At 32.2% G+C, this 25,710-nt stretch overlaps 3 protein-coding genes and 1 long non-coding RNA gene across 5 annotated transcripts; 1 reads left to right on the forward strand and 3 right to left on the reverse strand.

The window, feature by feature from the left end:
- Window positions 1-770: 770 nt before the first annotated feature.
- Window positions 771-7,272, reverse strand: Cad87A (cadherin 87A). The gene has a single exon (XM_040716861.2). The coding sequence runs from the start codon at window positions 7,033-7,035 to the stop codon at window positions 1,216-1,218; it is 5,820 nt and encodes a 1,939-aa protein (XP_040572795.1). The 5' UTR covers window positions 7,036-7,272; the 3' UTR covers window positions 771-1,215.
- Window positions 7,273-7,280: 8 nt separating this feature from the next.
- fy (fuzzy planar cell polarity protein-like protein) lies at window positions 7,281-10,591 on the reverse strand. Of its 2 annotated transcripts, XM_040716862.2 has the most exons (7): window positions 10,393-10,587; window positions 9,834-10,235; window positions 9,535-9,732; window positions 9,229-9,425; window positions 8,937-9,166; window positions 8,614-8,767; window positions 7,281-7,391 (listed from the first exon to the last, which is right to left on the reverse strand). In XM_040716862.2, the coding sequence occupies exons 1-7, from the start codon at window positions 10,471-10,473 to the stop codon at window positions 7,328-7,330; spliced, it is 1,326 nt and encodes a 441-aa protein (XP_040572796.1). In that variant the 5' UTR covers window positions 10,474-10,587; the 3' UTR covers window positions 7,281-7,327. The 2 variants fall into 2 exon arrangements, with proteins under 2 accessions (XP_040572796.1, XP_040572797.1); XM_040716863.2 differs by lacking the exon at window positions 8,614-8,767 and having other exon boundaries at window positions 10,393-10,591.
- Window positions 7,528-8,941, forward strand: LOC121121870 (uncharacterized). The gene is made up of 2 exons (XR_005865606.2): window positions 7,528-7,667; window positions 7,721-8,941. It is a non-coding gene; the product is annotated as an uncharacterized lncRNA (long non-coding RNA).
- A 55-nt stretch (window positions 10,592-10,646) lies between the features above and the next one.
- Window positions 10,647-25,504, reverse strand: OSCP1 (Organic solute carrier partner 1). Its single transcript, XM_040716864.2, has 7 exons — window positions 25,349-25,504; window positions 24,771-24,928; window positions 16,778-16,942; window positions 16,529-16,688; window positions 14,761-14,920; window positions 14,458-14,706; window positions 10,647-10,973 (listed from the first exon to the last, which is right to left on the reverse strand). The coding sequence occupies exons 1-7, from the start codon at window positions 25,458-25,460 to the stop codon at window positions 10,820-10,822; spliced, it is 1,158 nt and encodes a 385-aa protein (XP_040572798.1). The 5' UTR covers window positions 25,461-25,504; the 3' UTR covers window positions 10,647-10,819.
- Window positions 25,505-25,710: the final 206 nt, after the last annotated feature.

Raw genomic sequence — 25,710 nt, forward strand, 5'->3', positions numbered from 1 at the left:
ATATGCTTCTTCACTTGAATATATTGGTAATAACTCAATAAAAAAGTCAAAGTGTATATAAATATTTGATTGAGGTTGAGTGATATATTCCATGGTTAATTGTATTTCTATTAAACTTGATATATTCTATACTTACGGTGTAAACGAACGAATTATTCATGCAACTGAGTCGGTTCAGTACGTTTACTAAAAAGAGTAGTTCAAAAAAACGAATCGTTCGCCTACGACACAGTGGCAAATATGATGTAAATGATTAACTATTACTAGCACGAATACGTATATTAAATATGAAAAAGATTTTATTTATATTTAACTTATTCATGTTAAAATTATAACCCTAAACGATTTACTTTTCGCTGTAATTATATAATAGGTAAATAAGAGGGTATGACTTTGTATCATATTTTTGAAAAACCAGCAACCTCTTCAAATATTCAATGCAACTATCTCCCTCAGTAAAATTGTAATTTGTACTAGGAGAGAATAGGATCATGATCTCTACTAGGAGAATCAAGGATTCTACTGGATTTCAATCTCTACTGTGACATATAATTTCATAGAGGCAATAAGGTGTGATAAAGGATAAAAAATGATCAAATCAACCTCCCTATTTCGTATAAAAAGATTCAAAACAAGTCATGTTATAAATTATTTATAATGTAGATTGGAAAACGTAGGTATAAATATAATTGAAAGAAAAAATTCAAAATTAATTATTATACAAAATGCGTGGCTACAACAACTATTTTATCACCAATGGAATAATATTATTAGACAACTAAATATAATTTATTACTATCATTAAAAAAAATAGTCTATGAACAAACACGTAAAATCTACATAACATTTATCAAAAATGATGAATTACATACATAGTGTGATAAAGATATAAATATGAACAAAACATTTATTAAGCTAAATAGAAAACAAATAAAATAACCAAACAAAAGGTATGTGACACGTATTTCTGAAACATAGACATTACATGTATTTGATGCTAGCTGAGAAATATAAATGATTTTCGACCCATAAATGAACCCTATTATAATATGAGATTAACTTAATGATTGAGCATAATTCATTTGAAGTACAATACAACAGTAGAAAATCAGAATATAATAGCAATAGAAAGATATATTTTTATGTTTTGGCCTGAAACATCAGCCTTATTGACAGTATCAGTTCTTCAAAATTAATTAGGTATAGATCGAATATTTAGTCCATTAATTCTGCAACCAACTCCGGCTCACCTTCTTTATTTATTGTTAAGTTTGATCTATGGATTTGCTTATTCCCCGGAGGAAGGACTGGAGCAGTTGAACTGTCGAATTCGTTACTAAATCTTCTTGGGAGAGATCCCTGAAATATTCCTGCTGAAGGATGTATACCAGGAACAACAGGCCCAGGAGGAGAACGTGATATATTCTTTTCTAACGTTGCATAGTCTCTTTCCGAATTCAAATCTAAAGCACTATTAAACAGATTTGTTCTTCGAGAGGAAAGAGTATTAGGAAATTTGTTTATTGTAGCATATGCGTTACTTTGAGTTTCCATGAGGTTTGAGTCATGTCCAGAATGATTATTTCCGTTGTTCTGATTTTGGCCATTATTACCACTAATAACACTATTTTCTTGGTCTGTGAAAACTGTCATAGTTAACTCCTGCTCTTCATAAGCTTTATATTTTTGATCAATCCAGAGTGGATTGTCAGTTCCATTTCCGCATCCTGCATCTGTATTATCAATAACAGAACCTGCATGGCTTAATTTATGACTTGAATATCCTAATTGGGGGGATTCTTGAAGACGCATAGGCTTATTTGAATAAGACGACGCTACCCATGATTTTGAACAACAACATAATATAGAAAAAATAACTATACCTATAAAAGTAACAAGTATAAGAGCGATCAGAGCTGCCAAATTCTTATCAAAAGGCTCTTCCATTTGATGAGATGTTTGAGATGCAGGAAGAATGCTAACTATTCCAGCTTCTTCATAATAGCTATTAAGATAATCATAGTTTTCGTCCGCTATTTTGATTATTTCGTCTGGATGAACTATCATATTTTCATTTTTGTTTACAACACTTAGATACATATCCGTCATGTCTCTAGTTAATCGATTATCTTCTGTCACATGATAGCGAATGTCAGAGACTAAAACGGTATTTTCTGTAATATTAGATAACTCTTTAATGATGTCCTCTTTAAATTGATTTGCCTTCAACGGTTCTTTATTTACAACTAATTTAATCAACTGATGTGATTCAATTATCCATATATTGACTTTGGTCTTAGCTTTTCTACCAGTAGAGAGTTCTTTAGCCTCAACATCTAGTTCAAATTTATCCTGATTAAATTCAGCCATCAATGATGAAAGAGAAATCCTCCCATTTTGATTAATATCAAACGGGAATGGGACTAAAGATCCAGCTGATTCTTTCGATCCACTAGGAAAGAGGTCCGACGTACGTATTGTGTAACTGAATTTTCTATTATCTTCATCCAAATCATAAGCTAAAACATCAATGACAGAATCTCCAACTTTTGCATTGTGTTTAACGCCGGCATTATACTCTTCACTTTCAAAACTTGGATCATTATCATCCTTGTCTTCCACAAATATTTTAAGTTCAACTTTGTTTGTTTTCCCATTTGATTCATAAATCCATTCACTCCCATCCATTTTAAAATCACAGTCATCAATATCACAGCTTAATTGAGGTTCGTTTGTTACCATTATCTTAATAGTATACTGTGAAATAGATTCTCGATCCAACTTCATTTTGGTATATACTTTTCCAGTAGATTTTTCGACATTGAACTCCCTTCCAAGATTACCATCAATAACGTGATAATATATATATCCATTTACACCTTCATCAGGATCCGATGCTGCAATCTGTCCAACGAAGTATCCTGGTTCTTCATTTTCTGGAACGTTGAATTTTATTGGTTCTTGAGATGGAAATGTGGGTTTATTGTCATTAATATCCGTGATATCTACTGTAACAAATCTCAGAGCTTCAAAGCTGACAGGCGTGCCATGGTCCTTTGCAACAAGAACAAGTTCATAATTAGCGGTCTTTTCTCGATCGAAAACAACTTTAGCCTTTAGCTCTCCCGTATTGGGATTCATACTGAATTCCGAAGTTTCTTCAACGTTTTTATTGTTTACCTTCAAAAAATAGCTGATTCGCTGATTATCCCCTATGTCCATATCCCTAGCATTAACTTTCATTATAACATAATTTGTTTCTCCAGATTCCTCGGCGACTTCTATCTTTTCATTAAGAGGTGGATCCGGAAACCACTCAGGTTTATGAGAGTTAACATTATCAACATCAATTTCAATTATTGCCTTGTCAGGTGATTCCCAAATTCTTTCCTTTCCTCCCTCATCTAGAACCTGAACTTCTAAAACAAAACTTTGACCATTATATCCCGAAAAAGAAGCATTTGGATAAAGAACACCAGTTGTATTGTCAATATAAAAGAGTTTATCTTCATTACCGGAAGATATTTCAAAAAAAAGTTCACTATGTTTACCTTCGTCCTTATCAATGCCATTAACTTTTATGATTGCAGAAGGAAAAGGATGATACTGAATATTATCTACTATAGTTGCTTCATACTTCTTAGAAATAAAAATTGGAGCATGGTCATTAACATCCAGAATTGTAACATTGATGGGAATCGATGATGACTTACGAAACTCAACGGGAGCAGAATCTTCAACGACAACTTGAATTGGGAAAAACTTCAAAGTCTCTCTATCTAAAATACTTGAATCTTTGACACTTATATTTCCCCTTTGGGGATCGATTGAAAAAACATCTTTATGGCGTCCATAAAGACTATAGCTTACTTTACCATATTCGCCTTCATCTAAATCTTCAGCGTGAACTTGAATCAATGGAGTTCCAGGTGGAGAATTTTCCAAAATGTTTGCACTATACATCGAGGTATTAAATTTTGGCTCTTCATCATTTATATTAATGATGTTAACAACAATATTTGCTGTTGCACTTTTTTGAGGTATACCCGAATCATAGACATACAGATCAAATACGATATTTTTTGTATCCAATTCTTCATAATTGATTCTATTTCGGATTTTAAGTATTCCACTCCCTTTTTCAACTTGAAAAAAATGATTTTTCGGACGAATGATAAAATAATCAATTTTTGAATCAGGATCATCTGCAGTAAAAGTATAAACTTCTGTACCATTAGATTCTTCTTCATTAACATCAATGTAAATAGTAGGCTCTTCTATAGACCATGGACTTTGGAAACGAGGACTAAAATCATTTACATCGATAATATTTATAACTAAGGTTCCTGTTCCTTTTTGAAGAATACTGGCACTTGTGTCGATCACCTCAACACTTAAAGAGACAATTGAAGCAATATTTCTATCCAACTTCTTTGCAACCGAAACCTCCCCTGTTTTAGAATTGACAGCAAAAAATTCTTTAAAAATATCCGAGTTATTGACTTGAGCACCATCTTGATCAATAGCAGTAATAGGCTCGATGATACCATATTCCAACGACGAGTTTTCAGCATCAATATCAGTAGCATTCAGACGAAATAATATTGTACCAACCTTAGAATCTTCAGTTATATGGGTCCTCTGGGTCGACGGATAAAAATAAGGGATCTTGTCGTTTTCATCTATTATGTCGAGTACAACTGTGGTTGTACCAGTTAACGCAGATGGATAACCACTATCGACAGCAATTACTTCAAGAATATAGCGACTCTTCCTATCATAATTCAATGATCCAGACACACGAATTTCACCGGAAGTAGAGTCAACAATAAAATCATCATAAGATCCAGATACCACTCGATAGCTAATTTCTGCATTTTTTTCAAAGTCAGAATCGCTAGCCTTGACAGTCTCAACTAAAGACTCAATTGGTGCATTTTCAGGTACTTTACTAGTATAATTTTTCTCTGAAAATACGGGTGAATGGTTATTTATGTCTTTTATAAGGATGCTCACAGTTACACTATCAGTAAAAGTACCATCTGATACTTCTACATCCAACAATATTTTATTTGTTAAAAGTGTGTTCAGACTTAATCCATCTTTACCATTTACTTTGATTTCTCCTGTTTCTTCATTTAAATCAAAAAGATTATTTTCATTTCCACCAATAATTTTAAACGATAGCTTAGATGAGTCATCCTCATCATTAGCTTCTAGTACAAGTTTTGGTTCAAAATTTGTTTGTCCTTCCATGATACTTATAATAACTTCATCTTCTTCAAACTCTGGTGGATTGTCATTGGAATCCGTTACAGATACACGTATATTTGTAACAGACTTTTTCCCTCTGCCTTGATCGTCTATAGCAGAATAGGACAAAAAATAAAATTGAGTTTTTTCATAATCTATACAATTTTTATCACAGGGAGCAATCGAAATTTCCCCCGTTACATCATCAACATTAAAAAGTTCTGCTCCCATTCCATTTAACGAGTAACGAATACCATCAGTACCATAATCTCCCCCGTCACTATCTTTAGCAGTTATTTTTGCAATAACCGTTCCAATAGGATCATCTTCATTCATAATTGCAGTAAATGCATCTTTTTCAAAAACTGGAATGTTGTCATTTAAGTCATTCACTCTGACATTAATTGTAGCTGTTGATGAAAGAAGTTTATCTGTTGAGACTTCAGTAGCAACCACAAGAAGTAAAAAATGTCTATGGTTGGGATTTTCGTAGTCAAGTTCTTTAGAATTAACTTTTACACTTACAGCAGTTGTACCTTGCGCCATTTTTGGTTCAATTTCAAATTTTCCAGAACTATCTGTAAGTTGAAGCTTAAATATACTGTTAGGACCCGTATCTGAGTCCTTTATTAACATATCCAAGTTGGCCAAGGGTGTTCCAAAAGCAACGTTTTCAGGAATGGTAACAGAATATTCTCTTTTATTAAATTTGGGAGGCTCGTCATTGACATCTTGAATAGTCACAGTTATTTCAGCAGTTGTAGAAGTAGTTGGATCTTCACTTGACACAACACCTTGAATGATTTCAGATGCACGAACTTGTAACGTAAGAACTCCATTTGTTTCCTCTCGGTTTAGTTGTTTATCAACACGTATTTCCCCCGTGTATGGTTCTATACTGAAATATCCAAAAGGATTTTCTAGTAGCTCATACACGATTTTTCTAGGAGACCCTGTATCTCCATCCGCTGCTTGTACACGTAATACGAGTGTCCCAATCGGATCATCTTCATTTAGAACACCTGTTAAAACTCCACTTATGACTGGAGGCGTATTTTGAACATCAATTACTTCAAAAGTAATTGAAGACTTTACTAAGTGCTTTCCATCATAGGCAATAATAGGAACTTGATAAATTTGTTTTTTATTATAATTCAGCTCTTTGAGTAGAAATACATCTCCACGAAAAACGAAAAGATCTGTTTCTTGTCGTCTCGGGCGGATCTCAAAAATTTCACAAACATTATCTGTAGATTCTTGTTCGTCACATTTGACTTCTAAAGCTTCTCCTACTTCATCCTCATCAGTGGCTTCTAATGTCCTATACACAATGACACCAGCAGGTGTATCCTCAGGAATAGAGTCATAATATGGAGTCCTTTGAAATACGGGCGGATTGTCATTTTCGTCTAGTATGATCAAAGTTATAGGAAGACGAACAACATTTGGACGAATTTCGTTTCCATCAACGCCATCAGAAATAACAACAGATAAACGAATTTCATTACGCCCCTCTTGACGCTCTCGATCAATTATTTTAAGTACTCGGACCTCTCCAGTCTTTGGGTCTACTTTTAATTTGTCAGTTCCTTCAAGTCCGAATTCTACCTCCTTTCCTTCAGGATCTTTTCCTGTAAGAGTATAAATAACTGTTCCAATAGGAGTATTTTCCAATATTGTATGTTGATTCATATCCGCTGTAAACTCGGGTGGAAGATTTAGTCCCCAACATGATCCACTTATTAAACACAAAATTAGGAGAGTCAATATACTTGAGCACATTCTCAATGAATTCACATTTCTTATTCAGTATACGCCTTCAAGAACCTATTCACCATACTGACCCTAAGGTAGAGAAAACCATTCATCCTACGCCAGGTTATCCGCCTAATCTAGCCAACTCATACCACATACATATAAAAATCATAAAATGTATACCTCTCCTCTCTACCTGTAGCTAGTTAACACAGGGCACTAATAGAAATTGAAGTTAGAACCATCCCTTTATACTTTATAGCTACCTTAAGTAAGAGTAAGTATTTATTTTAATAGGATTCTTTACATTTATTTACAATCATTTAATGAGGCCAAATTGTTTATCCTTGAGCATTGACTGCAGAGTTTGCTCCGTTGTACTCCTGAAAATAGGATATAAAGGGCAATAATTAAGTAATTTAATCATCCATTTAAATCAAATTCATATTTAATTGAAAGAGTTATTAGTAAAAACAAAGGAACATAGTGCTATATGAAGGCCTACACTATCGTGCTCTTTGATTATTACATAATACGTCAAATATGTAGCCAAATAACGTTAAATCATATATAAATAAAGAAAACTAGAAAAGTTTTAGTGCTAATGAAATCATCATTGTAGACATAGTGTGATATTACAACTGTCATCAGGATAACAGGTTTATTAATTATTCCTTTCGAAACTAATTATAGACCAATTTATCATTCCTAGGAATGTATTCCCGACACGTGAATGTTCGCCCATGTAAGTTCTGTTATGAACGAGTCATGCCGAGAGATCAGAAAGGAAACTATGAATGCAAAACGTGTAACAAAGTATCGCATTTCAAATGTCTTATTCATTCTCGAGATAAATCGTGCTGCGACGACAACGACAATCGCCGATCTTTGGAATGGCAATGAGGACGCTCTTTTTGTCAATATATATGTCTAATTGATGTGGCATACACCAAAGTAAATAAATAAAATGAGAGGAGAGTCAAAAATTAATATTAAACTATTTTGATTTAATGAATATTTATATGTTCTTATATATCTTTCCATCCAGTGACGTGTAGGTTGAATTACGTCACTGGACAACTCCCCTGTCGGCAAAAAATATTTATTAACAAATAATATCTCTTTTCTGATATTTTTACGCCTACTTAATAATTTTATTAATTATTCCTATATTAATATTCGTGTACGTTTCAAAAATGCCTGGATATGATGTTGAGGGAGAGATCAATAATTTGGTTGGGTTCATTAAGAGTTTAGGCTCCAAAAGTGAGGGTGGGGATGGAAAAATTGAAGTGAAATTTAAAACCTTGTTTGAGGATGATGAAGTAAGCAACAGTCTGGAATCTCTTGCCGGGACTTTAAAAGCCGCAAAGAAGAAAAAAGTCGTCTCTTATGAATCCGAGTTACTCCTTCAAGGGGTTAGCGATGACGTTGTTATAACTCTACTATGATCTTCATTTCTAATCCATTATTGTTGCTTCCCATCTATTTCTTATTTCATAATTTATAATATTATTTTAGTAACTCCAGTTAAAAGAAGCAAAGCCTGACTACCAGGAGCTCATCGTCTCATTTCATTCTCTTATGTGATATAATACTAATTACCTCATGTTGTGATTTGGAATGCCCGCTACGAAGAGACAAAACATTTGATACTGCCCAATTTGTGTTGCATAGCACTTGTGATATTCAGAACACAAATACGTTTCTCGTACAGGATGAAGAACTTTGGAATGCGAAACTCTCGATGAATGGGGATCTACATGGAAAACACAATATCATTTATACATATTTCTAACAAATGATGAATCTTCGTTTTGTACAATAATAACTATTTCTTAATATTAATATTTAATGAGTAACGATGTTATATGTATACTTTGTATGTTTGTCGTACGTATTCTTGCTTGGTAATAAAAAATACTTACCTCCATTCTCATCTACATTGTGATTATTGAGGATCAAAATGTCTGGAAAAATGGGGCCAACTACATTTTTGTAGAAAGATCGTAGTAGATCTAATTTCCTTGATGGTTGCATCACTGCTCCTTGAGATGACGGAAGTTCATCATGACTAACCGTGGATGAAGTCGTTTTTTGAAAATGGGGTTGCATAGAACTTAATACTCTTCGTTTTTCTAGGTTTACGAGTAGAAAGCTGTAAATAGTACCCCACTTATTTATCTGCAGATTTAATAATTCACTGGAGTATACTCTTACCCAAGGATGCACGTATTTATTTGGAAAGGGGGAAATCCTCTTGGAATAATTGCATGAACGGATCGTAAGAGGCTGAAGGAGCTATGCCATTGTTTACAGAGTTGAAAGTTAATTTCTTCTAACGATGGAGAAGGTCCACATAGAACGGCTACTCTAACTCCATGAATTAATTCAGCACTAACTAATCGAAAAGGAACCTGAAACATGGTAGGAATATACAATATTTTATCCCTGTTAATTTGATTAAATATTATTAAACTTGTCAGACAACTGAAATGAATTATTTGGAAACTGTGTAATACTTACTGTTGGGCTTTTGATTGGTAAAAATATAGGAATATCTGAGATTGTGGATTCTGAATTAATTTGAACAATAAGAGATAACAGTGTAAGCTCGTCCGGGTGGAGCCCCCACCAATTTTTGGTTGAAGTGACTATTTTTCCATCTATAAAGACGCATCCATATGTTGAATCAACACTCTCTGTAAATGAATCCAGATAGTTCTTTGTTTCGGTGATTTTGTAGATTTGATAAGGAAATAAAAACATTATAATTTTAAACATTGCTCTTTCATGTTGATGATCCAGTAATATGCTTAACTTACTTGAACATTGTTTGCATCTGTAGATATAACACAGTCAACAGATCCAACAAGATCTCCAAAATTTGTAGATATTTTTTCATTAGGTTGCAAGTTAGCTATCAGTGTATCAATAAGTCCATATGAAGCACGAAGATCCCTTTTTACACGATCGATATTCTTTTGCATAATTAGATCTTCAAATCCAACTACTAATATCATGGATAGAAAAACATAGTCTAGAAGGCGATGACAATGAATATCACTTAGACTATCATTATTGGTTACGAGTATAAGTCTTAAGCTCCCATGATAATCTCTCCATAAGAATTTACAGTCTTTTGATCTTGAAGTAAGTAATGTAACATCTATTGTTTTGCCAAATAAAGCAACTCCATTTAATGAAGCTAGCTGAGGAAAGGTGAGCTTAAATGAGAGAAGAATGACACAGTTTGTCAATGATTAATAATATTTATTACGAAAGGCAAAACTTATGTATAATATATGTGTTCTATAATTGTATTGGACTTTTTTTAAATAGCTTGTTTATATTGAATTGAAGAGATCAAAGACTCGACATTACCGGCTTGAGGTTCTTTCCAAATCTTCTATTCAATATTGGGACACCTCCTGAAACTGTGATGCAAGAAATATATGCAGACATTATTCAATTAAATCCATTTTCTTCTCAATTATCGAAATAAATATTTTGATCAGTCATTAATAATGATCATGTGTTTATTTTTTTAGTGATTACCTGTATATAACCTGCCTCAGTAGATTAGTACTATTCATATTGAAGTACAGGTATAAAAACTCATTAGTTGTAACGTCATATTCAAATATTCAATACATATAAAATGAGGGATTTTATTATCATAATGATTTATGAATCAAAGTTCTATCCTAAGTCGAAATTATAATTATTCATTTCATTTTGTCCCAAAACATATGAATAAAATATTTATCTAATATTATACAAAAGGAATCTTTTGGGTAAGAACATAAATTCAGGTAGCTTTGTCCAACAAGGACAGAATATCCTCATCCTCTTCAGTAATAGACATCGGCATCATTTCTTTCATCACTTTTTCGATTTCTTCCCTTGACTCACTTTGATCTCTACTGTACGTAAAATCTTCAAGGAACGTACATTTTTCATTCCTACAAAATTATTGAGAATATAGATTAATTAAGTACTGTATGACATCTTTGTGTCTCGTCATGGGCATTAATGCCTCAAAAGTATAAAAGATAATTTTTAAACTTCAATCAAATTAGCTTCATTTTGTTCAATAATAATAATTATTAAACATGATTCAAAGGTCTATTTTAATTCTAAAGGCTAATAAATAAAGATGGAGGTTAAGATATTGTATCCACTTTTTTGTCTAGCCAAGATTCAGAAAATAGTTTTACGCAAGGTTAATATAAATATTTTAATTAACCTTGGTTTTACGGAGGATTCCAAATAAGAAGGGACCAAAAATTGAATTTGGATTAAATGTCTCTTTATAAAAGATATGTTAGAGTGTCAAAATTTCAGCGTAGTTCAGATTTAACATACATAATTTTTACTCAACAAAAAAATCCTCAATGCTACTCTTTCGGAATCAAGAATGAGTTGAATTTAAATAATTTACAATATTTTTCGTTTTTTTAACGTAGGGCAGTTGGAAATTATTGAAATACGTTACTTCATAACATACTTAAATGTTAATTGTAAAAAAGTGAATTTTGATTAGTCTAACGTTTAGTAAAATAATTAGTTATTGTTCTTTAAAAATTGGGTATGCTTTATCTTCATTATCCCTGAGTAATTGAGTTTCAATTTTTTCCGAATCTTCACTTTAAAATATAATCAATATCACTTCTTTATAATAATATCAGGGGTTTTGAGCAAGGCCCACCCATCCCAAATTAAGGACTTTTTGCTATTTACTAGATTCTTTTTGGCCAGGATAAAAAAAAAATACGCGAAAATAGGGGGAACATTTAATAGGTATAAGAATTTTTTTTTAGTGATGCACCACATGTAAAATATTTATTTAACCCAAGTACCACCACAAATAATTTTTAGCTTCAGTGATGTACCACTTGTAAAATATTTATTTAAACCAAGTACCACCACAAATAATTTTTAGCTTCAGTGATGTACCACTTGTAAAATATTCTTCCAAAATCTCAAGTACCCCGTGGAGTGCCTCCAAGTATCCCAAGGGGTACGCTTAGCCCCCATTTGAGAAGCACTGATGTAGATTATACACAGAAACCTTGAACTTTTTTATCCCTGTAAAGTAAACAGTTCAAGCAGTTTTGTTTCCCGTGACTTCCTTCTTTGTTTTTTTGCTAGGAATCACTGGTTTCCAACGCCATTTTGGAACACTCCAGAATGTGCCTATGTTAAAATTTTCAAATATATTTATCATTTGGTTCAAAATATATGACTGATTTTGTTCTCATAAAAAATATGTTATGGGGGAGGGGGGTCAAGGGCGTCCGCAGGGGAGAGGCTTTTCAGTTAATTATTTGTCAATATAAAAAGCACATTAGTGGGTGATGTTATCGTTTAGAGCTGGGTTCGGCAAACTTTTGTGGGGTAGGGGCCAATCAGCTATCGCTGCATAATCATGTTGGACTGGTTGTTCAGAGAAAAAGGGGATTCATACTAATTTTATTTAGACAATACCTTTGGTTTTTATTGCAGGAATTATAATAAAGAAATCAAATATTAACACAATTTAAAAGAAAAATCTATATTTTACTATTAAAAATAAAAAGGAAAGTAGGAAAAATACTAATTATTTAATGCTTATTAATGCCTATTTTGTGATATTTTTTCTATATCAGGTGCAATATTTGTCAATGAATGGAGCAAAACTTTTATAATGGTTATGAGGAGTTTCATAGTGCCGTTTGATGTTAGTAACTATCATTTTGGATTAGTATGCATATATTTAGATGGTTATCCATGATAATATAGCAGGCCAGTCAAATTCACTTGTGGACCGACAGGCCGGTGGTTGCCGACCTCTGCTTTAGAGTGTGTTTTATGCTATTCTGTATTATTTCATGAAATTTAGATTGTGTGATTGAAGTTTTGATTGCTTTTCTTTTTATTTTTGTCAATGAGTATTTTTCTTAATTTTTGTAATGAGGTTACATTTAAGGATATTAATTTTAAACTATAGTGTTAAATTATGTTTATATATATATATATAAACGCAAATATTCTTGAAATAAAAACTGTGCTGGAAAGGAAAAAAAAAACATTTGGTAAAACGTCGGCCATGTGATGAATTTGTCCGAATTAAGTTGACTACAAAATATTTTTTTCTCGCTAAAGGCACTCAGGAAATAATGAATTAATCTACTCATAATGGCTCTGGGAGGATCGGAGGAAATTTTGTGGAAACGGAACGGGCTACAACCTCCAGGGATGAACCTGGGAGATTTAAAAGCATATATGTTCTAAAGATAGGCTGACAGAAAGAGAGTTTTTGGAAGGAAGCGATCAAAATCATACTTGAAGACCTCTGGAGTTCGTCACAAAAAGTGAATTTCTTAAGGATCGTCGTTTCGTTTATATATATAAAAAATAGCCGATTGAGAGAAAATAAAATAACAATTGAGTGTTTTCGAAAAAAAATCCCAAAAGAACGAATACACAGAAAAAGTGTAGATGGGGTCAACCTGCTGTACTACAATGTATATATAGAGCATCCTGCCCCAATGGTTTGATAACATTGAGACTCCACACTTACTTCCCAACTTCCACCATTAAGCCCAAACATTATTGTGACAACTTTAACCTCCAATAATGCTAATATTACGGATGGGCAAGTTAATATAATTCAACTTAACTTATATAAGTTAGTTAGTTAAGCTAATTAACTTTTAACTTAACTAGTTGATTATTTAAACAGAATTATTTAAACTATCAATTTACCAAAATTAATTTTAACTGAACTAGTTAATTTTTTAAACTTCATTATCTCAACTTTAACTTAACTTGATTAAGTTGAATTTTAAGTGAAAATCCGCAAACGTCGTTCAACGTGTTTCATTCCATATTAGCCTCCTCCGGTAGTTATCACACGAATCAAGTTTCCCTTGCATTGCTTCTTCGCCTCAAAACAGAAGATTCTGGGACTTTGAATCTGAATTTTTTTCTTGATCATTCAATTGGAAGTGGAGAAAATCCCAGTCAGACTGACCGACAGAATAATCTTTATTATGTAGCCTTGATAAATCTCTCAATTGACTTGAACTCAAATATTTATTTTTTTAATATCAAAATTAACATTAACTTAACCAAGGTTCGGTAACTTAATTTAACTTAAATTAATCTAAAATTTAACTTAACTGGTTCAGAAAAATTTACTTAAAATTAACTATAACTTAAATAGTTAATTTTTATTGAAATGAACTTTAACTCAACTAGTTATTAAAAGATTAAATAATAATTAACTTTAACTTAACCAGTTAAAAAGATAAGCTAACTTGCCCATTACTGGCTAATATGCCTTTTTTAAATATTAAAACTGTATTATAAATAATGTTTGTTTGTTATATATATGCAACTCCAAAGATATAATAAATCATTCAACTCTTCTGTAAGAATAATACATATATATTATATAAATACCTTTTCCCATCAGTGGATGTATCTAAGTTGTTGAATAAATTGAGTTTGAAAGTAGATCTATCTTCAGTATCTCCTGTATTTTTGCTGTCATCTTGATTCCGACAAAGCAACTTAGCAAGTAAATTCAATTCATCTTTTACAAATTTTCTATCACATTTTGGAGGATGAGACTGAGATCTTGAATTCATTGGATTATAATTGTGGAGTGACTCTGTTTCATCTTTCCTACCTAAGTTATCAGAGTAATATCTACGAAAGAAAAAATAAAGGTTTGTGGCGATCACGTTCAGTTCAATTACTTACAGATTAGTTCCAAGAGCTGTACCTCTTTTTCCAATGGCGTTCCATTCTAAGAAACATTTTGAGTCAACAAACTCATATTCCATTCCAGGGAAAAATTTGGTTGTTTTCTTTGTATTTTCATCTTCATCAAAAAAAGTTATTTCCCCGGCTGGAACGATTTCTTTTATTGGATAAAATATTTACTTTAGTTTTGTAATTATAGAAATAAATTAATATTGTTGATTTAATAATGCTTGTATTCTTTTTCAGCTTATACACATAACATGGGTATGTCTGTATTATATTTAGAATCTCTTCAAAAACAACGCAGTAAAATTCAAAAACATAAATACTAATACCTTCTTTCATAATCAATCAAAATTGTGTATCAGTAAAAATTTATTAACGAATGAATCCAATTTATATTGTATAGTTCTCAAGGAATAAACATACAAATATGACCAGGGCTCGCAAAATCAGTAGCCCAACGTCCTCAAGCCAAGGACTTTTTCAGTTGGGCTATTAAAATTGTACATTCCTTGCTTGACTGACTACCTACAAAAATGTACACGATATTTTGTCTAGCTAAGTATTGTTGATAGTTAAGTAATGCCCGATCCACAGTCATTTTCTTGCATGAACTGTGCGAAAACGGTATACTGTAGAAGTCTTCAGGCAGAGACACTGAATGGCCTTATGTAATCTCTATAAATGGGAAATCATCTTGTCCTGAGACAGCAAAAAGACATATTAAACACAAAACGGCGAGTAGAGACACAAGGGAAATATTGTCAGAAGATGATAAGACTGTTCTTTCAAAAGACAATAACAACTGAAATTTTCTAATTAGCCCGAAGAATCCATTTTTCTGTCCTTTGATAATTAAAGTTTCAAAAAATTGATTAGGTAGTGATGAAAATCGAGTCTATTACTTAGCTGCCCGGTTTTTTTGGAGTTGGTAATCGCAAAAATGAATTTTATTTTCCTAAAATGTTGTCATTAGTATTTCATGAGTACTGAACTTCCTTCTCTACTACATTCAATTATATTCAAAACTGATTGAACATCCGTGTGTACTAAAAAAAGCCAAACAAACGGAGAGTAACCTTCAAGACTTTTTGCGGAGTTATAATTGTATGTCCTTGTTGGGCTCAGAGTAGAATTGAGGATCGACATAGGAGTAAATCTTCTTGCCAATGTCTCCGTTTATTTTCTTCTCCCCCTCCTCCCTCATTACAGCTTATGGTAGCTGATCTAATGAAACTTTATGACAGCCAAGTTGCTTTATTCCCAAAAAATTCTTCAATTTGTCAAAGTTACAATGTTGATTTTTAGTTGTTGTTTTTTTAAAATCCCCAAAATATGCACGATTTTCATCTCTATTAATAGGGTATGACCAAAAAAACATTAATACATTATCCACAAGGTGGCGGAACAGTCTGTAGCTTGTTGTTTAAACTGATTTTTTTCTTTAAATGGCGCATGCTGATAAATTTTTCTCCGCAGCGCCGTCTATACGAGTAACATACGCCTATAATATTTTAATTGAAAGAAATGTACTTTTTCGACGATAGACGGCGCCATTCTCTGTGACTTAGCTTACAAACTAATATAAGTCAATAACGGTTAGGTCCCATTATGTTAAATGTGTTAACACTTGCATTAAAAAAATAAAAAATGATCCAATTAATAATTATAAATTTTTGCGAGCCCTAGTAACTATATTTTTGTAATACTTTTAAAGTGAACTCATCTTAATATAGAGTATATACTTATAAACCTCATTTACCTTGGGGTATGAGATAGGATGGCTCAAATAATAATGATCCATCAAGCTTTTGAAGTCCTTCATTTAAAAAAACGGAAACTCGAATTTTGTCCCCACCCAGGAAGTTGAGTATTGAATACCTAATTGACTGAAATTGTGCTATTGAAAGCTCTGCGTTATTCTGAAAAATATTAGTCCATTTTTATCAATATTATTTGGAATGAATTAAGTGTTATAGAAACTATATAACTTTAACAAGGTTAGCTTTACCTTGATTAAAAGTTGATGTGTCAGTTGTAGATTAGAAATAACATCGTCTTCAGAAACAAATGTTCTTATTGCATCAAGATGGTTTAAAGTTACTCCTAGAATCTCTTTTGGATGTCTACATGAAAGAATTTGAAATTTGACTGCCATAATCATCAAATCATACAGCTGGAAAGAAAATGATTAGGATATTAGGAACATTAAATTTTCGGAACTCAATACTTTCATGATATAATCTACAGAAGCTCAATTTCCGTCTGAATCGATTAACAATAAAAAATTCTCAATTTGGTGGTTGGGGGAGGGACTAAAATCCCTTCCTGCGGACACCCCTGCTCTTAATGATGCCCTTCCAATAAGTTTTGTGTCAATTCTTATTTAGAACTGAAGTCTGCAGTCCCATCCAGTTCAGTCTCAGTCCGGTCCAATTCAGTCCTCTATATCAATAATAAAACTTATACTATTCGGTCCTTGATGACGTCAGTCAACTTTTTTCTTTTAAATAAAATCAGTTACTATACTGTTAGTTCGAATAACTGACAGTCTTATGATAGTCACAAGGTCTGATACAAAGACATCTTTTACTACAGGACTTGAATGGCTCACGCAAGCTATTAAAAGTGCGTACTATTTTCTTTAGTTACATTCAATAATAGAAGTTAAGTGAAGAAGATGTTATTCCGTTTATCTGGTCATCAATTAATTGTAATTATATCTCACTAATCAGAATTGGAAACTTGAACATGTTTATAGTTGTTTAACTCTGATTAAATTGGGACTTCAAACTCCAGGAGGACTCGATTTGGACTAGAAAAAAGAAATTTCAGATTTCACTAGGACTCAATATGAAATTCTCGTAATTTATTTAGAATTCGCCGTAAAGACCGACAAGGGTCAGATTTTAATAAGGCTCAAGGCTTGAAACTCACGTACCCAAAAACTCGCGACTTGACTTGGAGTCGTATTATATTGGACTTTACTTTTGAGACTTCACTCGAGCTTATCTCTCAATTCAATTCAACACTAGTTGCACTTAACTCTTATTAAATTGGGACTTCAAACTCCAGGAGGACTCGATTTGGAGCAGAAAGAAGAAATTTAAAATTTGACTAGGACTGGATGTAAAATACTCTTGACTCGACTGAAGCTCGTAGACAGGATTAAAATTTGTAATAATTCTCGAGGCTTGAAACTCATTAACTCGCGTGTCCAAAGACTCTCAACTTCACTCGAGCTTATCTCTCAAATTACTTGTGAACAATTATGTTTTTGAATATGAATATATTTTACTCAAACTAGGGACGAAATGAAAAATCAAATAATATGTTAGTGTTACCACTATAAGTTACTGGAAGATAATTTAGAAATTTTTTTGAATGAAGGACAATTTTTCCCTTTAAATATATCCTTTCACTTTTTACTCTAATGTATTGAGTCATTAATTATAGATTTAAAATTTTTCATCATTACATTCAAATTTTTTTTGATATATGACGAAAAAAAATCTACAAAGGAATTACCCTTACCGCATACAATGGTTACTATGGAAGTAAACTCTGTTTGTTCTTGGATTTGAATAAGATTTATGTTTGAAAATAAGTCCTTTGATTCACTGAAAGAAAAAAAATAATCTACTTGTTTCATCATCATTCATAATTTCCATATATAGTTTGGAAAACAAAGAAGACACAAGATAAAATTATTATATCAGAAGGTGAAACTAATCCACCTCTATTATTCATGTTTAACAAATTTTCTTTTAAATAGTTGAGCTCTACTAAATCCCTCGCTTCCTTAGATAGATCAAAAATTGGTGGCGAATCACTGGACTTAAGTAACCTATGACATTCTTTGCATTTTGTGACTTTAATAGTGGACCTTGCTATATATCCAGATATATAAAAGGCTACTCCTTTAATATCGTGAAAAATAGTGTCGTTGATGTCATTATTCGGAAGGGGTTGGTTGATTCACAATTTGTATAAATTGATTCGGATCTTCAGTTTTAACAGAAGAACATTTTATTTCATTTATAGACATTTTAGAAAGTGCAAAAAGACTCAAAGTCTGATTTTTTTTTAGCTTCTAATAATTGCTTTATTAAATATAATAATGTTCTCCTCCAAGCTGACGATATTTTGATAATTTGATCAGAATTAATCTTTCCTAGAATAACGTAATCCATTCGTTTGAATTTTAATAAACGTATTGGAAGTCCAATCACACTAGCCAACGAATGTTTCAGAGTGTAAAAAGTTTCCTTACTTAAACCTAATTTATTTAAGTTATTCCATTCACAAATCCAGTTGATAATTTTTTTTAAGAAAATGAGGACTTCACAATCCCTAAAATCAACAACTGTCCTTCTATTACCTTTCAAATGATGGACTTCGAATTTATTTTTTATATTTATGTGACATCAGAGCTCTTTTATCAAGGACAAAATGTTTGCATTTCTCCCCATTTTAAATTCAAATTTTCATACGTCATCAGACCAGATATAGTGGAGTCATGAAAAAAACTATCAGCCAGTTTGACACTACTTCACTCAATGGTTCGTGGATTAATTACTTTATCAGTTAATTTGTGCACATGCTTCACTGGAAATAATTTTTCTTTTTCATATAAATTACGAATATGATTGAAATTGGCAGACATTGTAGCTCCATTAAATGGTGGACGATTTGGTCCTATAATGATTATCTGTGAATCCGCCCTTTTTAGGCTAGAAAACATTTTGAAGGAAGTCCAAGGTCCATCATACTTTTCAAAATGTAATATCCTTATAGATAAAATGTTATAAGCTTTTGAACTCTTGATCGATAATTATATTATTGATCACATTGTAAAATGTACTAGTCATAGTTGAGACAAATTCCCTTTGATTACAACGCTATGGGATGGATTTGTCGAAAATTATAAGTCAGCGTACAGGCGATGTAAAAATATGAACATTGATGAGCAACTATTCTCCGAAAAACTAGGAATCTATTTACTCAATATACGGCTAAGAACCTTGATAAATTTGGTATAAACTTTTAGTTATCAGTTGATGCATGGTCCAAATACTTGGTAAATGGATTTCCTTACTTGGAAAAATATTCTCGAAGATTAACTAATAAATTTTTATCAGAATATGTCGTAATGAAGCTAATATAACCGTAGTTGGTTAAAGGAAGGAATGTTAGAAAAGATAATTTCTTTACGACATTGTCTTATGTAAATGAACATCAGAAAAAAAGGACGAGTATTTTGTAATTATGAATCGTTCTCGCAAAGAAATACCTCCTAACTAATACTAACGCAGAGAGAGTCCTTGAATCTATCTATTGTACTACGTTGTGGTACGATAGATACCACATTAATATATTAGATAGGGTAAAAATATGGAATGCGGTCGCAATATCCCAAGTAGTCCACTTAGTTAGGAATACTCCTTATTTCGAGAAAATTCAAGACAATATACAAATCATTCAGGAAAAATTTATATGGGGTTCAAAGTGAGCGTATCTTTCAAAAAGCCACCAGTATGCTCCAATTTCATTGTGGGGCATAAGTTAAAAATATATAGAAGCCGTGTGGAAATCTTTAAACTTTACAGGCCTGATTAAACTCAGAAACTGTTTGGATTTCTGGGCAAATTGCTTGAACGACAATTTTAAAAGGAATATAGGGTTTTCATTCAATGAAAGAATTTACATAGGTCCTGCTGGGCTATTTAAGTTTTCAAGTATAGTTAGTGTTTACTGGAAGAAAATAACCAATTCATGGAAATCAATTGTGGACGCTTCCTTCAATTAGGTTGTAAACCGTCGAAAGATGTACTGAAAAACTTAATATATAGTAATAGTAAATATTTTGCAACCCTTTCATGAACTCAAAAGAAAAGTGGTTCCACTACAAGATGTCTACGTCCATCCTTTTTACAAATAAATCGACTGTCAAAGTTACAGAGAGAGACTGCACATTCGTTAAGCCCAGTTTAGAGACTTCAAAACATCTTTCTTGGGAATGCCCAAGAGTGGTTAACATTGTGCACATGACCGCTGAGTTTTTGAGGACAAACTACATTTTACAAATAAAGATGGGGGATTGGGATGTAATGTCACCGCCTATACATAGATTTCAATCACTTCAAAATAGAATACTTAATAACAAAGGTGCTAATTATTCTCTACGCCACAAAAAGTCAGAACTCTTGCATTCCTACGGGTCTGAACAGGCTCCTCTTAAGATCCCACGAAGTGCTGGAGAGGTTCAATATGAATGGAATTGTCTTATGGATTGGTTTTTTAATTTAATTGTTTAGCACAGTGGTTCTCAGATGGGGACACGCGTTCTCCATGGATTACTTGGGTGATTTTGTGGCACATAACTCAGGGGCGTCCGCAGGGGGTGGGCTGGAGGGGATGCATCCCCCTCCAAATTAAGGCATTTAAGTTTTTTTATAGAAAATTTAATATTTGATTATTTTTTTTCAAAAAATTTAACTTATTTTCTGTGAATAGCTATGGATTTTTAAATTTTTCTCCCAAAAACATTAATGATTGAACTGCTTTGGAGAAAAATTAAATTTTTTGTGAACAAATGTGGATTTTGAATTTTTTGAGAGTAGATATGGATTTTTGAATTTTTTTTTCCAAAAAATTTACTTTTTGAACTTTTTTTTTTCAAATAATTACAAAAACCAATATCTGTAAGGGGTAAATGGGTACTTGGATTAAATAAATATTTTACAAGTGGTACATCACTAAAAAAAGTTTGAGAATCCCTGGTTTATCAGATATTTGTTAAGATGTTATTAACTTTTTTTATATACTCGTCCCTGTTTTTTTGTATGTTTCAACAATCAATAGCAAATGATTGTCACTATTGTTATATAAATTAATTAGTATTATTTTGTGATGAAGTTGATATGTGTTTTTTTGGAATGTCTAGATATATGAAATTAATGTACGGATAATAAACTAATTATGTAAGAGGGGAAAAAAATACCCTCATTTGGGAATATAAATTCTGCAAGATTGTTTCAGGGTCTCTAGACTTTCCATGGCTCAAGTCAAAAAAAAAATTTACTTTATCAAAAAGCTACATTATTGATTTTGAATTTATTTTTTGAAGAAGAAATTAATCGAGATAACGTGATAAAATATTGAAATTTCTTGATAATGAGTTATATTGTATAAAGAAAAAGGAAAAACAATGGAATTTTATACATTATTCATTTTTTTTGCGTAAAAAAATATTAAAAAACGGAGGTGTTATTACTTTTGAAACAAAACCCTTCAAATATGATAGATTTAAACTTTAATTTGCATTTACTCAAAATTACAACAATATATAAATATTTAAATTTAATGTAAAACTAACTTTCATGAGGATTATTAATTTTTTTCATATTCAAAAGTTGACACGAACCTCTAAAAAGACTCAAAAATTTTCAAAACGCAAATTATCAAAAATCAGACTTACTATAAAAAAACCCACTTATTACTTATGAGATAGCATCAAAAATTCGTGAGATAAAGAATAATTTTAAAGATTGCAAGAATAGACGGTTTAATTTGTGTATCTATATAGGTAGATTTTTTTTTCACACCTAATATACGATGTTCTAATATTTTAATGTATTAAATTGACAAAAGATCTCAAAATCCTACGCAAGCATAAGTTCAAAAACTTGAGAAACCTTTATAGAAGCTCAAGCTAATTATCAGGCTTAACTGGATGATCTTGTACGACACTTCGTAAATACATGTTCCCTACCACAGTGGTTCCCAAACTTTTTGTGTCTAAGGCACATCAAAAAACAAATAAAATTTCTTGACACACCTATTTTAATTGAACCAATCCTTTTGATTATTCTAAGATATTGCAAATAATCTTTTATTGAATTTAATTGCAATCATTAGGAGTTATCAAATTCAAATATACCTAAAGCAGCCAAAAAAAAGCGCATATCATTTTAATCGAGCGAGAGCGCGTTCATTACTTCAAAAAACGAGCGGGAGCGCGCTTACAAAAAAAAGTTGCTCAGGATTTCTTGAGCGAACTAATTCTTTGCTCGTCAGTATGTCAAAATATAAGCAACATACAAACTTTGAGATTCTTTGAAAGGAGAGCAGCTTTACTGTCATGACGTTTATATATTATGTCAGCTACAAGCAGCCATGAAGGGAATGAAATAAACACAATTCTCACTCCGTATAAAGCAAGGATATATATTTTGGAGTTACACCGAAGTCGATCCTTAACTCTACTCCAAATCTAACAGGTTTAAGCATAAAAATCTTTGTAGACTTTCACTTATACTTCCTCTGAGCAAACACCCAATGTTACTCTTCGTCTTCCATAAGGATGCGCACTAATTATTACTTCTTCAAGAATTTAAAAATAATGTCAATAGGTTTGGAAAATATTAATTCTATTCAGATAACCAACTAGGAACAGCCGCTCCGCTCCCACTTTCTAGGATATGACTGGGATAGTTATTTGCTTCCTTTGATTCTTTAGATCAACTGGGTCGTATTGTAGAGGTTTAAAGAATATTTTGGATTGTAATAGAACTTTTTAAGGTGACCTCAACATGGTTGATGTAGACCATTTTGCGGGACTAAACAGCCAAGTTCTATAAGAATAAAAACTTTCTTTTCTTCATTAATATTAATGAAAGTAGTAAACCATTGGATCTAAAAATGTGAGATTAACAAACAATAAGACTTAAACCTTACTGTCTATCAAAATTTATCCCTCTAATACCTTGTATCTTATACATCATACCCCTATATATATTTAAAATATACTATTACATCGTTATACAATATTTCTTAATTGTAGAAAAAAAACCAAAAACTATTACAGGGTGAGTGGACAAAATCTGCAAAATTTAAAGACGACATTACTCCATCAGCTGATGTCTGATCCGTCTGTTTTTGATGTTAATTTTTTTCCCAGATCAAAGGCTTCAGTTATTGTTCACCACTTGTAGCGATAGCATCATTTTAAGTGCCCAAGAAAAGTCATTATGTTCAATGAGAGAGATCGTAGGTGCGCTGCTATTCCGATTATGCTTAGTGACCACATGAAATTAAGCAATGCTGACATCTCTGGCCTTCTGTCAATGCCAGTTAGAACGATCAGAAGTTTCAGGAAGCAGCTGGAGGAGTTATCGGACCCGATGGACGTTGTTGACAGGAAAAAAAGAAGGAGGAGAAGAGAACCAGGACTGTCCGGGACGTCACCTTCATCAACAAGGTTAGGGACATCATTGACGAGGACCCCCAGCGTTCCACGAGAGCCATAGCAAGTCTGTTGTCAGTGACAGCCGTGGATGTGGCAGCATGACTCGGCTCCGGTCCACAAAGCTAAGCGGACGCAAGAATAGCTGAAAAGCAATGCTTTTGCGTTCGTACCCTTCTTCTCTTGGCCGCCCTCATCACCAGATTTGAACCCATTGGACTACTTTGTCTGGTCCTACGTGGAGAACATGACCAACCACTCCTCCCATAACACCAAGCAGTCTCTCATCACCTGCATCAAGGAGAAATTCAGTGAGATAGAAGCAGCGCAGATCCAAAATGCCTGTTCTCGATTTCGTTGCCGCATTGAGCCGGTTTTGGCCGCAGACGGTGGCTACATTGAATAGATAGCTGCTCTATATCCTAATAAAGATATTCGTTTTCATTTTATCAATAAATATTATAAAATAAGCTTGAAGTTGTTGTTTTTTGAAGCTGCATATTTTGTCCACGCAAACTGTATAATTATCACACCATCTTGCGGATAATATAATTGTTTTAGTTTGCTCATGCTCTATTTAAATAAAATTCAAAATAATTTATGAAATGTTAAAAATTGACTATTACATTGAACTTATTATTATAGGGTAATTACCTAGTAAATAATAAATAAAATAACCTATAAAATGACCTGTTTCAGTGATAAAAACAAATAAGTAGATAATATACTGTGACAAAATATATGAATATCTTTTTACCTTTTCCATGCTATTTTCGTTGAGTCTCATAATGGATGCATGTACAAGCTTTTCAAACATGGTACGAAGTATTTCTTTATTATAGAGGGACTGATGATTGATAAATATCTCCTCAATGAATTTTCGATTGAACATTGTACCCGCAATATCATTTAGAACTAAAAATAATTTAAAAATATTTAAATAATTAATGATTAAAAAAGAAAAAGAAGTTAAGAAAATCCAAGTATTTTTATCATGTTACTTAAATTATTTTATAAATTAATAATATTCGCAAGGTTGTACCCGGTTCAGGTTCAGCGGCTCTGTCGTTCCCGGTCTCGGTTCTTTCATTTAAACAGTTGGGTAATTTTTATTCAGGCTCAGTTTGTAAATAGGCACTTAAAACAAGGGGCGTCGCTAGAGAATTCGGACCCAGGGAATGATTGGTCTTGGTTCGACTTTGTCAATTCCGATTCTAGGGGTTCAAGACCGATAAGAGTACAGCCTTGTATATTATTAATTACAAATAAATAAATTAGTAGATACATAATAAATCTATTTTTTGAAATTAGACGAGAAATACATAGAAAAAATACCTTTTAAAGATCTATCTGGAGGAACTTCCTGAGCAATTAGTCTTTGATTGACTATATACATCATTTCACCACCTAAATTAATGAAAAGTATTGGCATCATTCGATGTGTCATTTTGTAGAAACAGCTCCATACAAAACTGATAAAAGTCCCAGGAATAATTTATACCTAAACAATAAACATATACTCTACCTGATAATTTAAAAAGAAAGCAAGGTTATAATACGAATTGATTTTTGAAAAAAAAAAAAACTATTTATTACTTTACCAAACTGTATCGATTTTTCTAGATATGGTACATAATATACCAAATTATATTTTAAATTTAAGTTCACTATTTTCCTTAACATTGATGAAAAAGGGG

The sequence above is a fragment of the Lepeophtheirus salmonis genome, chromosome 7 (genome assembly GCF_016086655.4).
Source record: "Lepeophtheirus salmonis chromosome 7, UVic_Lsal_1.4, whole genome shotgun sequence".
Lineage (NCBI taxonomy): Eukaryota > Metazoa > Arthropoda > Copepoda > Siphonostomatoida > Caligidae > Lepeophtheirus > Lepeophtheirus salmonis.

Bases quoted from the DNA above. Each gene is read 5' to 3' on its own strand.
- fy (XM_040716862.2), bottom strand. From the start codon at position 10,473: ATGTCTGCATATATTTCTTGCATCACAGTTTCAGGAGGTGTCCCAATA. The intron at 8,768-8,936 runs GTAAGTATTTTT...TTTTCCATGTAG, and splicing joins CAATGTAGATGAGAATGGAG to ATCCCCATTCATCGAGAGTT. The intron at 7,392-8,613 runs GTAATTAGTATT...TCCTATTTTCAG, and splicing joins ATTCCAAATCACAACATGAG to GAGTACAACGGAGCAAACTC.
- OSCP1 (XM_040716864.2), bottom strand. From the start codon at position 25,460: ATGACACATCGAATGATGCCAATACTTTTCATTAATTTAGGTGGTGAA. The intron at 14,707-14,760 runs GTAAGTAATTGA...TTTCTTTCGTAG, and splicing joins ACAGCTCTTGGAACTAATCT to ATATTACTCTGATAACTTAG. The intron at 10,974-14,457 runs GTATTTATATAA...ATAATTTTGTAG, and splicing joins ACATCCACTGATGGGAAAAG to GAATGAAAAATGTACGTTCC.
- Cad87A (XM_040716861.2), bottom strand. From the start codon at position 7,035: ATGTGCTCAAGTATATTGACTCTCCTAATTTTGTGTTTAATAAGTGGA.